The sequence below is a fragment of the Anoplopoma fimbria genome, chromosome 14, assembly GCF_027596085.1.
Source record: "Anoplopoma fimbria isolate UVic2021 breed Golden Eagle Sablefish chromosome 14, Afim_UVic_2022, whole genome shotgun sequence".
Lineage (NCBI taxonomy): Eukaryota > Metazoa > Chordata > Actinopteri > Perciformes > Anoplopomatidae > Anoplopoma > Anoplopoma fimbria.
Genome location: NC_072462.1, coordinates 16842723 through 16860636, shown reverse-complemented (window position 1 = coordinate 16860636; position 17914 = coordinate 16842723). Strand labels below are relative to the sequence as shown.

General features: G+C 40.6%; 2 protein-coding genes across 2 annotated transcripts; one reads left to right on the top strand and one right to left on the bottom strand.

Annotated features, from left to right (window-relative positions):
* The first annotated feature begins 2607 nt into the window (after positions 1-2607).
* LOC129102874 (AP-4 complex accessory subunit RUSC2) lies at positions 2608-8987 on the top strand. Its single transcript, XM_054613152.1, has 9 exons — positions 2608-3954; positions 4309-4597; positions 4753-5766; positions 6832-6908; positions 7055-7229; positions 7365-7470; positions 7577-7623; positions 8088-8751; positions 8876-8987. The coding sequence occupies exons 1-9, from the start codon at positions 2608-2610 to the stop codon at positions 8985-8987; spliced, it is 3831 nt and encodes a 1276-aa protein (XP_054469127.1).
* A 2275-nt stretch (positions 8988-11262) lies between these two features.
* On the bottom strand, positions 11263-14166 carry fam166b (family with sequence similarity 166 member B). The gene is made up of 6 exons (XM_054613084.1): positions 14102-14166; positions 13427-13635; positions 12688-12839; positions 12100-12226; positions 11469-11681; positions 11263-11351 (listed from the first exon to the last, which is right to left on the bottom strand). The coding sequence occupies exons 1-6, from the start codon at positions 14164-14166 to the stop codon at positions 11263-11265; spliced, it is 855 nt and encodes a 284-aa protein (XP_054469059.1).
* Positions 14167-17914: the final 3748 nt, after the last annotated feature.

Here is a 17914-nt window from a genome sequence, read left to right as displayed (position 1 = left end):
AGTGCCCAGAGGACAGAGCTGCTTGTTAGGGGACCTCCAGCCCTGTGTTAGCCTATGCAAGAGTCATATCCGCTTTGCAGTGAAATTGTTAGTCCTCTGCAGACGACCAGTCAGTCATACTGGCCTACTTTTATGGTATTGAACTATTGAACTGTTGAAAATAGGCGTTGACAGGATAAATCAAGATTCAATTCATTGCGGCCCCCTCAAGTATTACATTGCTCTTAATAATCAAACTACAGCATATTGATTTCAAATGATTTTGTCAAAAGTGTTCAGCAGGACTCCCTTCACAAAAATGCTTGTCATGTTGTGTTTAATGTCTTTCTGTATGAAAGTTATGGATAACCACATTTAAATATAAATAATGCGATGTAATTAAATCATATATAGACTGCTAGACTAGAAATAGTATATATTAAATATATGCGTTTGCCCAAATAAAAGCCTGGCTCTGGTGTTGTAACAGGATTACAGTATGTATTATATAAAACTCTCCTTTTTTTACTTTTTGATTAAAAAAAGGTTCACCAAGTCCCACAGCTCAGCCACCTCCCCTTTTTATATTGATCAGACTGTCAATATATTCTCCTTTTTTAAAATGTTTAGCTGAATAAAGGTTCACCAAGTCCCACAGCTAAGTGATCAGACTGATATTTCTGCCTATGAGCATAATCTGATGTGTTTACTTTATTTTGCCCTGACATGGATGTTGTTTATTGTAGAAACGTGATGATAAAGAGGATTAGCTCATCTGCAACAGATGTTGTTTGTTTACACATGTTACGCCCAGACGGTAGCACAGCAATGTGATGTCTATGAACTGATGGCTGCTTGATTTGTGACATAAAGCCTCTAACAATGTCATAAGACAGTAGATGTTGAAGCTAAAATATTGAATTTCTGAATATGATTTTAAGCCTAGCTTAAATTCACAACATACCACCAGGACTATGTAACACTTGTGACGGCAGATATCAGCAAATGGTGTGGGTGTATCTTAGCAACATTAATTATTACTGATAACTTAAAAGGATAATTTCACGACTGAATTTCGTCAGTGTTTAAATGTTTTATGTGCTATGTAATTACATTTTTTCTTTACTTAACAATAGTCCTTTTAGTTGTGTTTTATGAAGGGATGATGATCATTATGCTGCCTGTGTATGTCTGTAAAATCAGGAGCAATGTGTATGAAGTAGAGCACAATTAATTAACTAAACTGATGTGAAAGTGTATTTAATCTTAGCATTGCCAGTGGAGCATCTCTGCAGTGCAGCTGCCCTAGTTACAGAGCAGCTGAGTAACTGTGAGAGACAGTGGTTGGCCCAGGCAGAGAGAGGAGGAGTTTGTTAATGGTTGACTGAATTATGGAGGGTAGGCTGAGCTGAAGGCCAGAAGCAGACAACACAGTAGGACTTTGACTGGAGGACCAGTGGTGTGAAGTGAGGGAGCAGACTCCAACAGCTCTAGCCTGCAGTTTTGCCTCATGTTTTTTTTTTCTTTTTCTATTCTGTTGGGTTGCTTTTACTCCAGATCCCTCGGTCCCAGAGGCTTTAAGCCTGTCACAGCATTACAGCTAGCAGGGTCATTGAGTCCAATAATCAAAAAACAGATCCTGAGGGAGATTAACATGAACACTTTATATGTAGACACCACCAACAAACATTGCAATATATTATGAACAGATTTACTTGCAACATTAAAACATGTCTCCATGATCCAACTGTGCAAAACTGAAAATATTTTCTCTCAAATTCAGATGGTGCATAATGGTATCTCTGGTCTTAGTGCCAGGCCAAGACGTTTACCTCTATAGATAAACGTCTTGTAAACAAGCTTTGTAAAAGTGTTTGATTTCAATTCAAACCAGATTTCTTTTTCAGTTTAGGGGGTATGATTTAAATTTTGTTTCATATTTATTCTCATTATTATCTACCCAAGATCTTCCTTGTTGCCAGTGTTTTGGTACTTTTTGTAAAAAGAAAAAAAAAATGTTTAATGAAATCTTAAGTAAAGAGGTAAAAAATGAAACACCAAAGTATGGTTTACATTTTGTACTACCTTGTCATTTGCAAGTGCCTTCATCATTTCAAGTGTTGATTGTAGAAAGAAATGTTATGTCCTAAGACTTCTCATAAATAATTGCTTATAATGATAATTAATATTTGTGCACGGATGCAACAAAAGAGGCTCAACATAAAGTCTAATACTTCTATTTATGATTCCATGAAGAGTTTTCAACGCTCATATTTTCTAAAAAGCAAATGTGTTGCTGGGCCAAATACTTGTGATTTATGTTATGCATTTTTTTATTCTCATTAGTATAATCTCATGATCAATGCATTTTTCATCCCCCTTGAAAACCAAACTGTGTACACAGTAGCAGTGGTAGTAATTGATCGTCTCATGTATTTTGTTTTCACACATCCATTGTCGTCTTGTACGCTTCCCCTTGCATAGTTGTGAATATGTTTCTGCACCACTGATAACACTTAAAAAGCAGATTCATCCTACTTATAAGATATTCTATTCTATTTTTTTTATTTCAGGATTCAATTTAAGAAACATGGAGAGAGTTTCCATGGTTCAGCCTGATCCAGCAGTATGATTGCAGCATCCAGTCTCTCCGGGGACACCCTGATAGCGTGCCACTTCCCTGTGGTTCAGCTTCCCACTTGGCAACTTAATGTCCAAGCCCTGTGCAGCTCGGCCAAGAGACCCGGCCGGCTGTGCTCAGTAGGCCTCACCCGAGCCGTGTCCCTCCCAGAACAGGACTCGCTGAACCAAGAGAGTTCCTTCGCCGGTGGCCGCAGACATTTTTCCAGCAGCTACGGTAGTCTCATTGAGGACCGAGCGGAAGAGGAGGGAGGCAGTGACAGCAGCGGGAGGTACGACTCCAACTCATCACCGGAAGAGACGAGTTCCCATCTGAAGAAGGAAAGCTCTGGAGCTAGAGACAGTCTGCGGTCACACAACTCATTCCTTGCTAATAAAGAGCTAGACGAGGATGAGGAAGAGGAAGATAGTGATGGAGATAATCTACACAGATATCACGAGGACTCATCTTTTGTCTTGCATGGGAATTCCAACTGGCCTCGAAGTAATGGTGCCACAAATCATACAATGTCCCATGGAGACATGGACAGTGAGTGGGGCAATGAAGGGACCATGTTGGGTACTAAGAGTGACCAAGATTGGCTCTCTAACCAGCCTCACCTGCTGGATTCTCTGCAAACGGAATGCCAATGCTTTCATTTGAGCAGATCTGGCATCACAGTGACGGCTTATGGAGAGCAGGACTCAGACAGACTGAAGGATAAAGTGTCCTGCTGCATCCACAGCCAACACAAATGTTCCCCAGAGCTGTTTTCCAACATTCACACAGAGTATGTCAGCGACTCTTCCTGTAACAGCTCTGATGGCGTCTTGGTAAACTTCTGCACTATTTATAACAGGAGCAACAACCCTGCCACGCCCAATGACCTTAGCAGTCCTGCAGTTCACCCCTATCAATCATCTGAGGGATCTGTGTTCCTCAACCTCCAACCCGTTCCTCAGACTCCAGCTGAGAACCTCCAACATGACGACATGACAGTTAACTCTCCCTCTAAAGAGGAGGTTGACATGACGCCTCCTGCTTCCTGCTGGTCACCACAGGGCCTGGACTCTAACTGCAATCTTTATTCCCTGGAGCCGCTGCCCCCGGGTCTCTCCTCGCTGGAGGTATCAGACCTGGCCGCCTGTCTCCAAAGTCAGGCCACACTGGCCATGGAGACCAACCAGAAGTACTACAAGCTTGTGACCTGTGACCTCTCCTCCCAGTCGCCCAGTCCAGCCTGGTCCAGCCTCACCAGCTGCCCCGAGGGTCAGAGCAGAAGTAGCCCCTTCCCTCCCTCTGAGCACCTCTTTGTCGATCATAAGAACGAGGGACAAGACAAAGGAGTCAAAAAGGTAATGTCACAATAAAACAGCTCTTCTCCTAGATGAAATGGGTATGCTAACTATTTAAATAATAAAGTTGCCACTGTTCAATGACAGCCTTGTATCTCCAAATGTGGTGATATTGAGTTTTTTTAATGTAAACTTTAAATTAAATTGAGCGATTATCTAAAAAGCTGTAAATAGGCGGTGTTTTGTAGATACAGGTAACAATTTGCTAACAGAAGAAAGAGAAAATAACACAATTGAATAAAATATTGTATTCTGATTCTAATCTTATCTTATTTTGTGTAAAAACACATTTGTGATTTGGTTGATTAAACATAAGCAGTTATTTTTCCTCTGTATTACCATCAGGAGAAAGAGGATCAGCAAAAAGAAAAGAGGTTCTCCTCCGCACAATACAGTGCTGGGTTTGACTGCTCTCAGTTTCAGACCTATGATTATCAAGTTGCCACCACCTCCACTGAGAGAACCCTCTGCAAGAAGAAACATATGGACAGCATCAAAACCCTCTCCCCCTCACCCTGTTTGCTGTGCCCCAGCCAGTGTAGCCCACATAGCGGTAAAAGCCAAGGCACGAGCACTGCGTCCACACAGCCATCTGTGAATAATCAGCACCAGGAGCACTGTCATACCGATGCTACTGAGAAGGGTGAGTGTTTTGTTTCTTAGTTTCTTGCTTTTATAAGTGAGCGAGCAAAATATGCAAGGATGGAATACCAGGATAAAAATCATAATTTTGGTTAAGTATTAGGTGAATCTAACATCTGTTTCAACATTTTTTTTCATCTTCTACCTCCATCTCAGGAGCATGTTCTCTGGAAAATGCAGGGGTGCGCTACACTAAGGCCCAGAGACCAACCTCACTGCCCATCCAGCCCTTTGTTCTGGCCCCCACAGGCAAACCACAGACCCAGCACTTGGGCTGTCTTCTGGAGCAATACATAAATCAGAAGAGCAGCAAGTCTGGTAGTTCCCAACCAGGCCTGAAGTTCAAGGTCAAAAGCAGTCAATGCTTTTCTGATCTTGAGCCATCCCAAATGGCCAACCACTGCCCCATCTTCCTGGAGGCTCCTTCGAGCTCTGACACCTGCTCCACCTGCACGCCGAGTCCAGAGTGTTCAGCCAGCCGCAGACGCACATGGAGCCAGTCCAGCAGAGGCCAAGGACGCCCAAGTCCATCTGTATCAAAAAACAACCTGGATAATACTCACATCGGTCCAAAGCCAAGACTTTTTCAAGATATAACAAGCCCATACTCAGGCAAAACTCAGAATACTTTTTCTAATCTGTTTTCAGCCCCAAATCAGACCAACCTTGTTAAAATTCCCACCTACCAAGACCTTATTAACCTGACTCCTGAGGAGAGCCAAGCTAACACTGAGCCCGAAAGTCCCTATCAGTCCCAGACCCACACCTCCTATGATCCAATATTCTCTCATACCCATACACCACCTACTTTACTCCTAACCACTGACGCCTATCACCCAAACCTGCAGGTGTCCCTGTCTCCTCCCACAACCGTACAACCAGAAAAAAAGTTCCCTCAGTACCGGGCTGCACCTGCAGCTGACTCTGGCTTTTTTCACGGTAGTTTCACAGCTGCCTTCTCTTCAGTAGCTCCTCTCTCCTCTTTGGGTTGCCTGCTTTCCCTGGCTACTTCTGGGCTGCAAATCCAGGACTCTGCTGGGCTCAATGGGAAGCCGAGTCAGAGTCAACACAGTGAATCTCTGATCCTGAGTGACAGGCCGCCCACAGAGTTCTGCCTCTCACCCGATACATCTTATGAGTCCATGTCTATCAGCCATCTTCAGAGGAGAGGTGAGGACAATTAACGACGACATCAGTTTGTTTAAAACATGTTAATACAGTATATGCCCTACATTGAAATCTGAATGGAGTAAAATAGTGACCTAGTAACAGCATTGACTGGATTCCTCCTTGATTGGATTGTGGATCTAGTCATGAGCTGGAGAGAGCAGCAATAAAAACTCACTGTGCTGTAGCAGTGCCTTCAATACCCTGAAGGGGCTTCCTCTCAAACATGACCTATTTTTAACTCTCCCTGCACAGGATTGGCTGAGCCTCCTGCTCTGTAGCCTATGTGTGTGCGACTGCAAGCTCCAAGAGAGGACAGGAGAAGGAGAATGATGCAGTAGAAACAGTGCTTAAGATTTAGGAACGCACCTAATCAATTTGTTTTACCACATGGGTGCACATTTTATTCTATAAATGTGAGCCTTTTGTGATGATTAATCAACGATGCAGACATTGTGGTGAACAGTCAGTGTGGTGCAGCACTGCAGGCAGCGTCAACATGCATAAAGAATTTACCGTGGCATTTGCAGAGGCTAGTCAGTATGAGAAGAAGAAAGGCAGGCAGGGGAGAGCAGGTCAATGAGGACTGCTGCTAAAAATGGACTCTTTCATCTTCAGTTCACTTTCACATTTGCATTTATGCAATATGATAATGAACCCTGAAAGTAATCTCTCATGTTTCTATGCACTTACTCAGTTAGGAAGGTGAAAATCCTATCTAGCAAGTTTTGTTCACTATTGAATCTTATTTTCTTAAAAAGAGTGAAACATCTGACAGTGCAGAAAAATCGTTTCAACCTGTCTCCAATACAAATCACACTAGAAATTACAAGACAGACAGAAAAAGGGAAATTATTGCACTAGAGTTGAAAATCCAAGAAATGACTTGATTTGTACTGGAAACAGGTTAGTTAGATTCCCTTAATTGATGAAAATAACACACTGAAATGTCATAAGATGGGGATTTACAATGTAACGTTTTTTATATAGTGATATATCAATGTTTTGTGTCTGCCCAAACAATGTACTTCAGCTTGTCAAACCTCTTACCTCGTCCAATGTCTCTAGGTTTGCTGAGGTCAGTGAGCAGGGCGGTGGATTTGATCATGGCTCATTTTGGCAGCAGCAGAAACCCTGAAGAAAAGGTATGAATTTGGGAGAGCTAAAGCAGCTTGAAGGATGTATTACAATGGAAAGCACCTTACTGATATTACTGACAGTTTAGGACTGGAGTCATATTACTTGTGTCAGCAGGAAATGTATCACTGTATCATATTTCTTTCTGCCACAGATGCGTCTGGGTAACAGCTCTCGCAGTCCCACGATAGCCGGTCTAGTTCTGGAACATTTGTGTCCAGCGATCCAGAATATTTTAGAGGACGGTCTCAGGGATCACAAACTGGACCTCGTCATCGGGCAGCGACGCAACAACTCTTGGAGTGTGGTGGAGGTCTCTACTAGGATCGGTAAATGCAACTAGATTGATCGTGTTTCAAAGGAAGTGTCGTGAATGTCCTGGCTTGCTGTACTGGTGGAGCAGCATTGTTTGTGATACACTGTTTGTTGTGTGCTCAAGTATTTTTGGTCTCCGTCTGCAACAGGTCCATCCACCAGGGTCCTTCACAGCCTGGTCTGCAAAATTAGGCAATGTCCCCAGCTCACCAGCCACTGCATGAGACTGAGAGCCTTCATTATGGGTCTGCTTAAGTAAGTACCGAAATTACCATTGATCACACTAATTATGTTAATGAGGTTAATGAAATTACTGCACATACAAGCATTAATCTTTGGTTGTTTATTTTTTCTCTTTCAGCTTGAGAGCTTTGGAATTCTGGCTCAGTCACCTTCAGGGTCTAAAAGGTGAGTGCACATTGAATTTACTATAATATCAGCATTGCAAAATGCCAAATGGTCCAAATATCTCAACAACTATTGAAAGGACTGTCATGAAATGATATACCAATATTCATGTTCCCCATAGAATCAATTGAGATAACGATGGTGATCTCCTGACTTTTCAGTTAGCTACTTTATCGGGTCAAATTCACATTTGTCAAATACGTTTGCTGATGAACTTTGTGTTAAGTGCTAATTAGCAAATGTTAGAATGAGATGATGAACGTGGATAACAAAAACAGCTTAAAACGAGCATGTTTATTTGACAAAGGACCTTGAGAGCATTAACGTGTTAGCATTGCCGATGTTATTGCTGAGCTCAATAACAGATTATTATTGCATGCCGATGTTAGTCATTAGCTCAATAACATATTATTATTTCCTATTCTTACATCTTTGTGTGTTCACATTTGTTACTCTCTCCACAGATGTGGTGACAACATACTACCATTCTTGGGGGTTCCTGTCCATGTCACTGGGTCAGTGTCAGCCATTGTTTCAAGAGCTGCTACTTCTTCTGCAGCCCCTCGCTGTGCTGCCCTTTGACCTCAACTTGCTCTTGGAGCCCCGACTGTTACGTAACAGACAGCTGTGTTCTGAGGAGCAGGGAATTTCTCCTCCTCCGCCGTGCTCAGCCCTCCTAGTGACCAGCTGGCCGCTACTGCAAGCTGACAAAAAGGTAGACAGCAGCGACCGCAGTCAGCGAACTAAGATTTCTCATCAGACAGGTCTGCTTCACCAAGAGTCTCTACGTTCTCAGAATTGCGTCCGGCCGGATTGTGGAGGGAAGCAGGCCAACAGGAGTCCATTGTTAGCTCCTATTCCAGAGTGGTGGCCGAAAGAGCCTTACCTTATGGATGGTGTGGTTGAAGGGGAGGACTGTAGACAGAATTATGCAGATACTTGGTCTCAAATAAGTATGGACAGCAAGCAAGAAGGGAGGAGGGGAGAGAAATACTATGAGACACCGATTGCATCCACTTGTGTCCAGGCCCAGAGTCCATGTCAGGGTGGGCTGCGCTGGGCCAAACTGTTTGGAGCAGCTGATACTTCCAGCAGGACAGTTTCTCCGAGTGGAGCACAAACCAGAAGGTAAGAACCAGCAGCAGATCAATGAAACAAGTAGCCTACTGGTTTTCTGGATGAATTTCTTACTACTTGAATCTATCATTTGGTTGATTTACGATCTACCTCTATGTCATTGCTTTCATTTCAGGTACAGGAGACCATCACATTGGCTGAATTTTGACAGATCACAGCTCGGACTGTTGGCTCAATCCATCAGGTCAATGAAGCTAGGAGGAGCTCAGACTTACAAGGACTGCTGAAAACAAAACCTCCAAAACCGTGGAGGACAAAGTGGAACCTATTTACTGTTGTAACAAAAAGTCTTACTGTAGCTGCATGATAATACATACACAGCGCTGAACTGATCAGAAAACACATAGCATAACAAGCTTTGGCAATGGCCCTTATTCATCAAGCTTTGCGTTGCACCAGCTTTTCAAGTATGCGTGCCCTTTCTAAGATCTTATTATCAGCTAGTTATCAGCTGTAACCGTGTGTGGCTGGTATTGTTTTCACCGTGTCATTCTGTGTGTGTGTTTGAGCAAGACAACAAGTGGTCCAGGAGACACTTACTGTAGCTAACTACCACAGACAAGGTTTTTAGTACTTTGCCAGGTGTTTATATATCTGTCTCTTTGTGGACTGATTTTGTCACCACAGTAGCATCACAACCGTGCAAGATGCAGTCACGAAACGGTACTGCTGTGTAGTTGAGATCAAAATGAAGGTCAAGTTTGAAGATGGCTGTGGTCTGAGCAAGGGGGCCAAAGGGGTCATTGACAACCCGTCTTTACGCCCCTGGCCCGATTTGGCATTGTGGTTGGTTTGATCCCATCACAAGATGGTCTATAGGAACAAAATAAATCAGGTTGCAGCACCATTTAAATTAAAGGAATGTCTTCATTTATATAAAACTTTTACAAATTGTAAGGAAACATCTATAATCCTGTCCAACCAACTATTTAAACAAGTCTTTGTAGCAAACGCAGTAGCAAACTGAACACAAGTGCCAAAAATAATCATTTAAATCTATATATCTAATATCCATCCATTCCATTTTCCGTAACCTGCTTATCCAGTTAAGGGTCGCAGGGGTGCTGGAGCCGATCTCAGCTGTCAATGGGCGAAGGCAGGGTACACCCTGGACAGGTCGCCAGTCTGTCGCAGGGCTATATCTAATATATCTAATCCATTGTCAATGTTGGTATTACTTTGTTTGATTATTTGAACGGAGAAATATGTGTTAATGCTATTTAGCTAGTCATTTAGATTGACTAGGAAGGATAACTATCTAATTTTAGGTTTTCTGTTACGTTTATGAAAGGCACTTTAAAATCTTTCCAGTTTACGTAATTATTAAACAGCAATCAGATATGTCGACCCTATTTCATACTATCTCTTACTTTTCAAACTAAACTGGACATATATCAGCAAGCTACAGTTAGTTTTCTCAGTCGGTTAGCAAACTACTAAAGCTACAGTTACACCTGGAAGTTACTGACTTATTGCATTTAATCTAGTGATACATAAATCTCCATTTAGTAAACACCTGCATTATTACTGGGTTTAACTTTCAAACAGCTGTTGTGACTCACTTCTAATCTTAAAATGTCCCTTGGTTGTTTATTTATAGGTGTCGTTATGTAATTTGTGCTCTTATTAGTTGTGAGATAAAACTAGGATTGTGTTCAGAAGAGGGTGGATCATTTCCTCAGTAGATCCTGATCTGTTTTCCACAAAACTGCTTGATGAATGAGGGCCAATTGCACCATTTGGCTTAAATCTCCTTTATATTTCCTGTAGGCAGAAATCAATCATAAAATGTGAATATTTACCTGCTTAAGACTGTTTGACATTCCTGTGGTCATTCTCTGCATAGCTGTACCTTTCATCTATAGGCGAAAGCAATACATTCTTACTAGTGCCAAATATGCTAGACACCAGCCTGGTGGATATTCAGTGATGTTTTGTTTCAAGTAACTTGCTTTCTTGAGCAAATCCCTGCATGGATTTACTTTAGGTGCATGAGTTAACAAACATTCAGTAGGTACTTCTTACATCTCTTAACCTCCTTGTAATGTTTCAGTTAGGTTGTTTTTTAAATGTGTGTGATTGTTTGGTATATACAGTAGAATATCTTCCAGTGAAATCAATGGAGTTGCACAATTGAATGCCATCTTGTGGCTGCTTCAGGTATTAAAGTGTGTGTCTGGTATATTTTGATAGACTGATGGTTAGATAAGAGGATGGAAAAAACAGAAAATGTGTTCATACTGAATTTTTAATGTACTGTTATAATGTGAATCCTGTGACATAACTTCCCCCAGCATCATTTCTTCTCAACCTCTGAATGCTTCCTTTAATGCCAAGTGACAATCAAAGTCTGTCAATAAAGACTTCTTCTTGTATGCCAAAAGTGAACAGTAAAAATCTTTATTTATGCGTTTCATGTTAATGTGAGGCATTCTTGATACATTCTCAGATTTGACTCATCTCACAATGTTCATTTTTATTGACATGTATGCTGGTTGTTTTCTATGCCTGAATCATCCTCTTGATGCCGCTCTTTTCCAGTGCATTCTTGGAAAGTTGGCCAAAGGTTTGTCCGTACATAAACTGGTACCCTGCAGGATGGTGTAGAGTAAGACATGCTTGAACTTGATGTTAACTGATTCATTTCACTTCAGTTACTTTTATGAAATGACTTGCAAGGCAAATGTTTTGCTAACACTGACACAGACCTGGGATGTGTCCGGTGAATGAAGGCACCACGGCCCTGTTTGATGGATAGATGGTGGGCATGGGAGTTATTGTGCTATCCTTCCTCCCTGGGATGCTTTGTGCCGTGGGGTCAGTCCGCTGCTGCTTCCCAAACTGGATCAGTGCCTGGTTGGTAGTGATGGGGAAACCTTTGCCAATTAGGCAGCGAGATTTTGGCACATGCCCTGTAAAACCTGTAAAAAAACACAATTCAGTGAACTGCTGGAGTATTGTAGGAATTCTTCAGCATGCTTTGCAAGGGAAATAAAACTATAAGCTTTTATAGTTTTATTTCCCTTGCAAAGCATGCTGAAGAATTCCAGTATAGATATTGTATAATTTTACTGTCCGCATGGTTGTATTTCCAGACAAAGCAAGCAGCAGTTTCAACAAAAATGCTGTTAAACCTACACTGACTGCTCGGCACCAAATAGCCGACAGACAAAGTTCACAATACCTGCAGAGTAAAGTCTAATATGCAGTTGATTAAGACCAGTATTTTTTTTCAGGAGGCAGGTGAATATACTGTAGTTTGCCTTATCAACAAAGAAGTTGATATGTTGTGTTTAAATTTCATTTAATGGAAACAACTGGTAAAGTTCTCTGATGTACCTGAGATAAAAAACTTTTGCGGGTTATCATCATCCATGAAGTATGGTTTTCCAGCTGGGGTGAAGGACTTTGAGGGCCTGCAGGTTATCACTTTGTTGGAGATTGCTTTCAAGGGGGGTCTTGGTCTCTGGGACAAAAGATAACAGAGAACCATTAGAACAAGACTCAGAGATCATTTAGATATCATTTGAATTGATTAAACTGCTGATTATTCCTTTTAGTTATCTAAAAAAGTTAGTTTATGTGAATCTCAGAGACATAATTGATGAATCTGTGGTCGATCTCCTGGAAAGCTGACCCGTTCTGCCTCTCAGTTTCCTATTGGGTGGATCACATTACACTGAACTGACAATGAACTACAGTGAGTTTCCACTATGGATAATTAAACAAGTGTGAACCTATTCAGAGGTGCCATGTCAATACGTTTGTGTGTGTGTGTGTGTGTGTGTGTGTGTGTGTGTGTGTGTGTGTGTGTGTGTGTGTGTGTGTGTGTGTGTGTGTGTGTGTGTGTGTGTGTGTGTGTGTGTGTGCAATAGAGTGAGAGAGAGAGTGGTAGAGCCAGAACAAGTGTGTAATGGAGAGAGTTACTTCAAACTGTTGGTTGTTGTAGTTGACAACAGCTGGCAGGTCTGCTGTTTGCCGTTGGATCTTCACACGCCCCTGGTAAAACTCAGACAGCGCTTTACGACATGTTTCAGAGTAGTTGCAGGCAAAGTAGTTCTGACTTTTTGGAATGAAGCCTAAAACAGCAACAAATGATCCGTTCAGCCAAATTTCAAGTGGTGTCTATTCATGAAGATAGTTTTGGTTTTATTGACTCGTTAAACTTGACTGAGTAAATAAAACCAAAGCTATCTGACTGGCTTTTTTTGTAGTTTGGGTGAACTGACCCTTTAAAATGCTCTACAATAATGTGTGAACGTGTTAACAAGCAATGTAAACACAAGGGAAAAGGGACTTTAACTTTGAAATCACCGTTTCAAACATTGCTACAAATATGGCTGTTTGGTGTATGTTATTTTGATTTTCCACACTGTTCCACTTAACTGGTCGTTGATACTTAATAATTTAGCAGTTGGACACAGATTATTCTAATCTTCTCAAGGTCTCATGTTGTTGTGCTGTGAAAACTATATTTAAAAGCACATTGCAGGATTTGACTTATAAGTGACACATACTACTGATCTTTTTTTTTTTTTTTTAAATCATAAGGTCGTTTAAAGCTCGTCTATTTTAATGTTAGCAAATTTTGTCCAAAATGTGAAATCATTTTCCATGAGGTGTACGGTTACTTTGTTGACCCAGTGTGTCAGCGTGGGAAACCAACCTGTGTATCCTGGTATCATCTTCTTCAAGTTACATTCAGGAATGCTTCTCAGTGTCAAGCCAGTGTTGGAGTCTGTGGAGGGGAGGTGACCCGTGTGGAGGACCAGACAATTGGAGTGTTGCACATCAGGACTGGTGAGCAGCTCAGATGTGAGTTTGCCATAAGACTTCCCCACATTGTACTTGAGCTGTGGGCAATACCCTGTGTACCTGAACACAATGGGGAGTCTGGGGTAAACACAAACTCCAGGATATATATATATATATATATATATATACAGTAGTGCCTCAGTAGCTGCTTTTTAGAAACAATACGATAGAATTTAGTTACATTGATAGTATGAATTTAGCATATTTAAAATTCTGAGAAAAACTGTTAGATGTTGAGTGGACAAATTAAGAGGAACACCTTACTCAATAATGCAGTATAGCAATAACACCAGCAAATAAGGCTGCATAGATTTAACTCTACTCTGACAACATTTTATTCAAACAGATAAATAACATAACTTTATTATAATTTCATAATAAAAAACCTTTTATTTGACATGTTCTGCTTCTATGAATTTAAATGATTTAACTGTTATAACACTGCTGCCTATATTACTTTGTATCTTCAGTATACAGAGGTATGGTCATTTCTGACCGAATCTCGTGACAGGACACATGGACTTACCCCGGTACATAATGCGGATCAGGTGTCAGCAGAACTTTGCTGAATTTAGGGGCATATTTCTCCATATCGGTTCCGTTTAGGGCTGAAGCAGGTCGCCCTCCTGAGCGCTGTGTTTGCTGGTTGCTACAGAGAATCAAGATACAAACACACTGATGGAGCTCAATGTCATTCAACCGACTCTCTTTTTGTAAAGGACAAAATACTATTGTTTTTATAATAGGCCAACTAATAGATGGATAGAAATGTATGGTGATTATGAGAACATAGCAGTAACACTTCTGCTGTCATATCTTCCGCCAATTGTTAGTCCGATTTTATGTGTCAATTATTGCAGGTAGCTATTATGACCATTCGGACTTCTAGTTTTGTTGATGTGTTATTCTGCAGCGTCGAAGAGGTTCTGAGTATTGTCTGACAGACTGACTAATCACTAAACAACATAAGTGTACTGCACTTTGGTATTTTTCTGATGTGATGATAGTGTAAAACAGGGAGTGGGGTTGTTATTGTATTAGGTGTCTTCTAAATAAAGCTGCAGAACTGTTCTTGAGAAATGCTCAATGGTTCCCCCTAGCAACTTCCTGAGGGATATTTTCTAATAATATGAGGAGGAGGAATGTTTACAGCCAATGTACATAAGGGGATTTGAAATAAAGATTGTAAAAAAAGTAAATATAAAAAAGAATATGAGTAAAATAAATGAATACAAAACAAACATATTTCTCATTATTCATCAAATGGTTCGAGTACATTTTTCTTTATTTTTGATGTCCTTACATGAAGGGATATACTGTTTCACAGACTTCTTCACCCTGCTTGGAATACATTTCTGTGTGAAAATACTCAGCACGTTATTTATCTATTTATGGGCTTAAGAGTTGTAAGATTCAATCTAAAAAGTCCATAAATGATCAACTCTATATGAGTTATTTATTTTAACTGTAGTAACTAAATTTCCTAAATTGTAGCATTAATATAAACATGTGTGTAACACACTTGAAAACATCTGAACCCATCTTATCTTTGTTTATCTAACATGTTAATAAAAACCACAGCAAACATGAGGATTAGTTATTGAGCGGGGTAAGGAGTCTAAAAATATATATATATCTGTTTTATTTATTTAACACAGACACAAAAAATACCTTGGGATAAGATATTGTGTGCACTGTACATGTATGAAATATAGGATATGATAAAGTATGTATCACAAGTTTTATGTATCATGGCTGAAAAATCATTTTATATTGGTGAGTATTTGTTTTAACATAAATGAATATGTCTGTTTATGGGAAAAAACAAAACAAAAAAAAATTAGATCACAAGTAAGTAGGTCAATAAATAAAATGGAGGAATAATTCAACCACTTTTAACTATGATCAGGAAAACAATAGTTTGACAGTGTTTTAGCACTGACTGAAACATAACTCTTGTGTTTTGTGTTTCCAGGATTGTGAACAATGCCTTGTGTCCGATCAGATGCTGCCACTGTTCACCTGGGGAATGTAGATCATATCTGCAGACAGGAGTGTCCACTCTACACATTCCTGCACTTGCAGATAAATCTGGGTTTGTTGAAATGACGTTACAGCGTTTAATGTTTCAGCTTCACACACATACCATAATGCTGTTTATCCACCAGAGGAATTTTAACATATTATCTTACACTCATATACTCACCATTATGAATGAATGGGTTTGGTATGTTATGGCATGTAGGTTATAGAAGTGAGTTTTGTTTCCATCTCAGGTTGTTGGAATTATTTTAATGGCAGTTGTGATCATTATTCCTTTATTTTTACTCACTTTGCAGCATCCCTGTTTCTGAAAAGCACTACAAACTTCAGTTTATATCTTAATTTATTCTAAGTACTGTCTCTAAATACACAGGTAAGAATCTATGCGTTCATGTCATGGCTTGTCTTGGATTTCTTACAGCTGTGGGGACATTGAAACATTTCAAATAACAGTACAGGTGAGTCACTTTTTCCAGAATTTAGTGACAGGAAGGAGCAGGTATGAACATGCAGCTCAGCACTGAAACACAACAGATGATGTAAAGAGGCGTGGTGAAGGAGCAGAGGCGGATCAGAAGGGATATTTTGAATTCTACTTCCCCAGTTCACCTCAGCTAACGACTGTGTGGGCTGTGTAGACTGGTGTCTTGTTCATTCTTCAGTTTGGAAGCAAATGTGTGAGGGTAAGAGGGAAGATGAATCTATACAAGAGCTTTGGAAACCTTATGGAGGCTTGGGTAATTGTAGAAGAACAGTGTTCGGACTCAGCATGGTTTGGAAATAATGATGAAGACCCTCCTACGCCTTCCTCCGACGTGGGGACAAATCTGCGCACAGAATCTGTGGACTCTGGAGTGGAGACAGCCAGCTCTGTCATGTCCTTCCCTGCTACACCCTCCTCTGTGTCAACAGGTAACGCAGAAATAGACACATTTATACAAGAAAGAGAAGGTGACGGACTCACTCCAGCCTCAAGATCACAGTCTCCTGTCCTCTCTTCTCCTGTGCCTTCCTCTTCTTCTTCTCCGCATATCCGTCTCAGCAGAGCTCAGGTGGGCTCTGCAGACTTCCCCCTGAAAGTGGAGCAAAGATTAGAGAAGACTGACTCGATGCGTCAAAAGAACAACCGAGAGCCCCTTTCAGTGGAGGAGATGCTCAGGCGACGTCCTGGACTTAAACGACATGCATTGGAGTCAGTGACAGGTCAAAGGTCAGCGAGTTTAGTCCTAAAGAGGACAGTCAACTCATCGGTCCCAATTAGGCAGATGTCAGAAATTTGGAGACGGCCAATGTCTATGAATTGTGACAAGCAGCCAGCTCAGACAGGATCAGAGGTGAGATACTGTTCATGTCATAAACCAAACTGTGCTCCGTAAAACAGAAGATTAGTTTCATGATTACACAAGTTTCACCGTAACATGTATCATCTTGAACAGCACCGGTATTTCAATATAATAGAAAAACCTGAAAGGAAGTTGCAGAAGTATAACACGGTGTTTTATTTTATCTTAGTTAAAGGGTTGCAACACAAATTCACCAAGCTGCTCTCAAATTTAAAGTAGGACAGTCATGTCATTACTCACACAGACTCTCTTTCATGCTCGCAACCTGTCACATGTCCGTCTGCGGCGCAAGGATCATAAACCAGTCTGCCCAGGTGTCTTTACGCCCACAGGCACGAGAGGAATTGAAGGAGGCGAGCAGGGGAAACTGAGCAGTCTATGGGGTTTTTTGTTAAACGTGACAGAGAACATTAGATATGTTCCTTTTGACATTTGCTATGAGTTAGTGAGCTGAGAGGTGTTGAAACGACAGGATTAGTTGTACCGTTTGTATCTTATTAGGTCCTCAGTGTTATTTTAGTCTCTGGGTGTGTGTGTATTCTGTTTGTTTCCTTGAATGAGGGCCAAAGCTATAAAGCTTTGATGACACAGAGAAGATGTGTAATCAAGACATAATTACACAATTATATTTGTAATTTAATGTAATTATACTTGCATTATTCTGTTTGAAAGTTCATGCAGTTTGTATGAAAGTGCATTAATACAAAATGAGAAGCAATCAGTGAGTCAGACAAAGATGGATGTTCTGACTGAACTGGCCGGGGATTTCCATTGTTTGTCTTAAATTCATAACCTGATATTAAATACTAAACTCTCATACAATATCTATTGTTGGTATATATTTATTTATTTATATCAAATATATATATATATATAAACATTTTAAAATGATAGTGCTTATATTAATTGGTTATAATTATAAATTTAGTACTGTTGAGGTCTGGACTATTGGT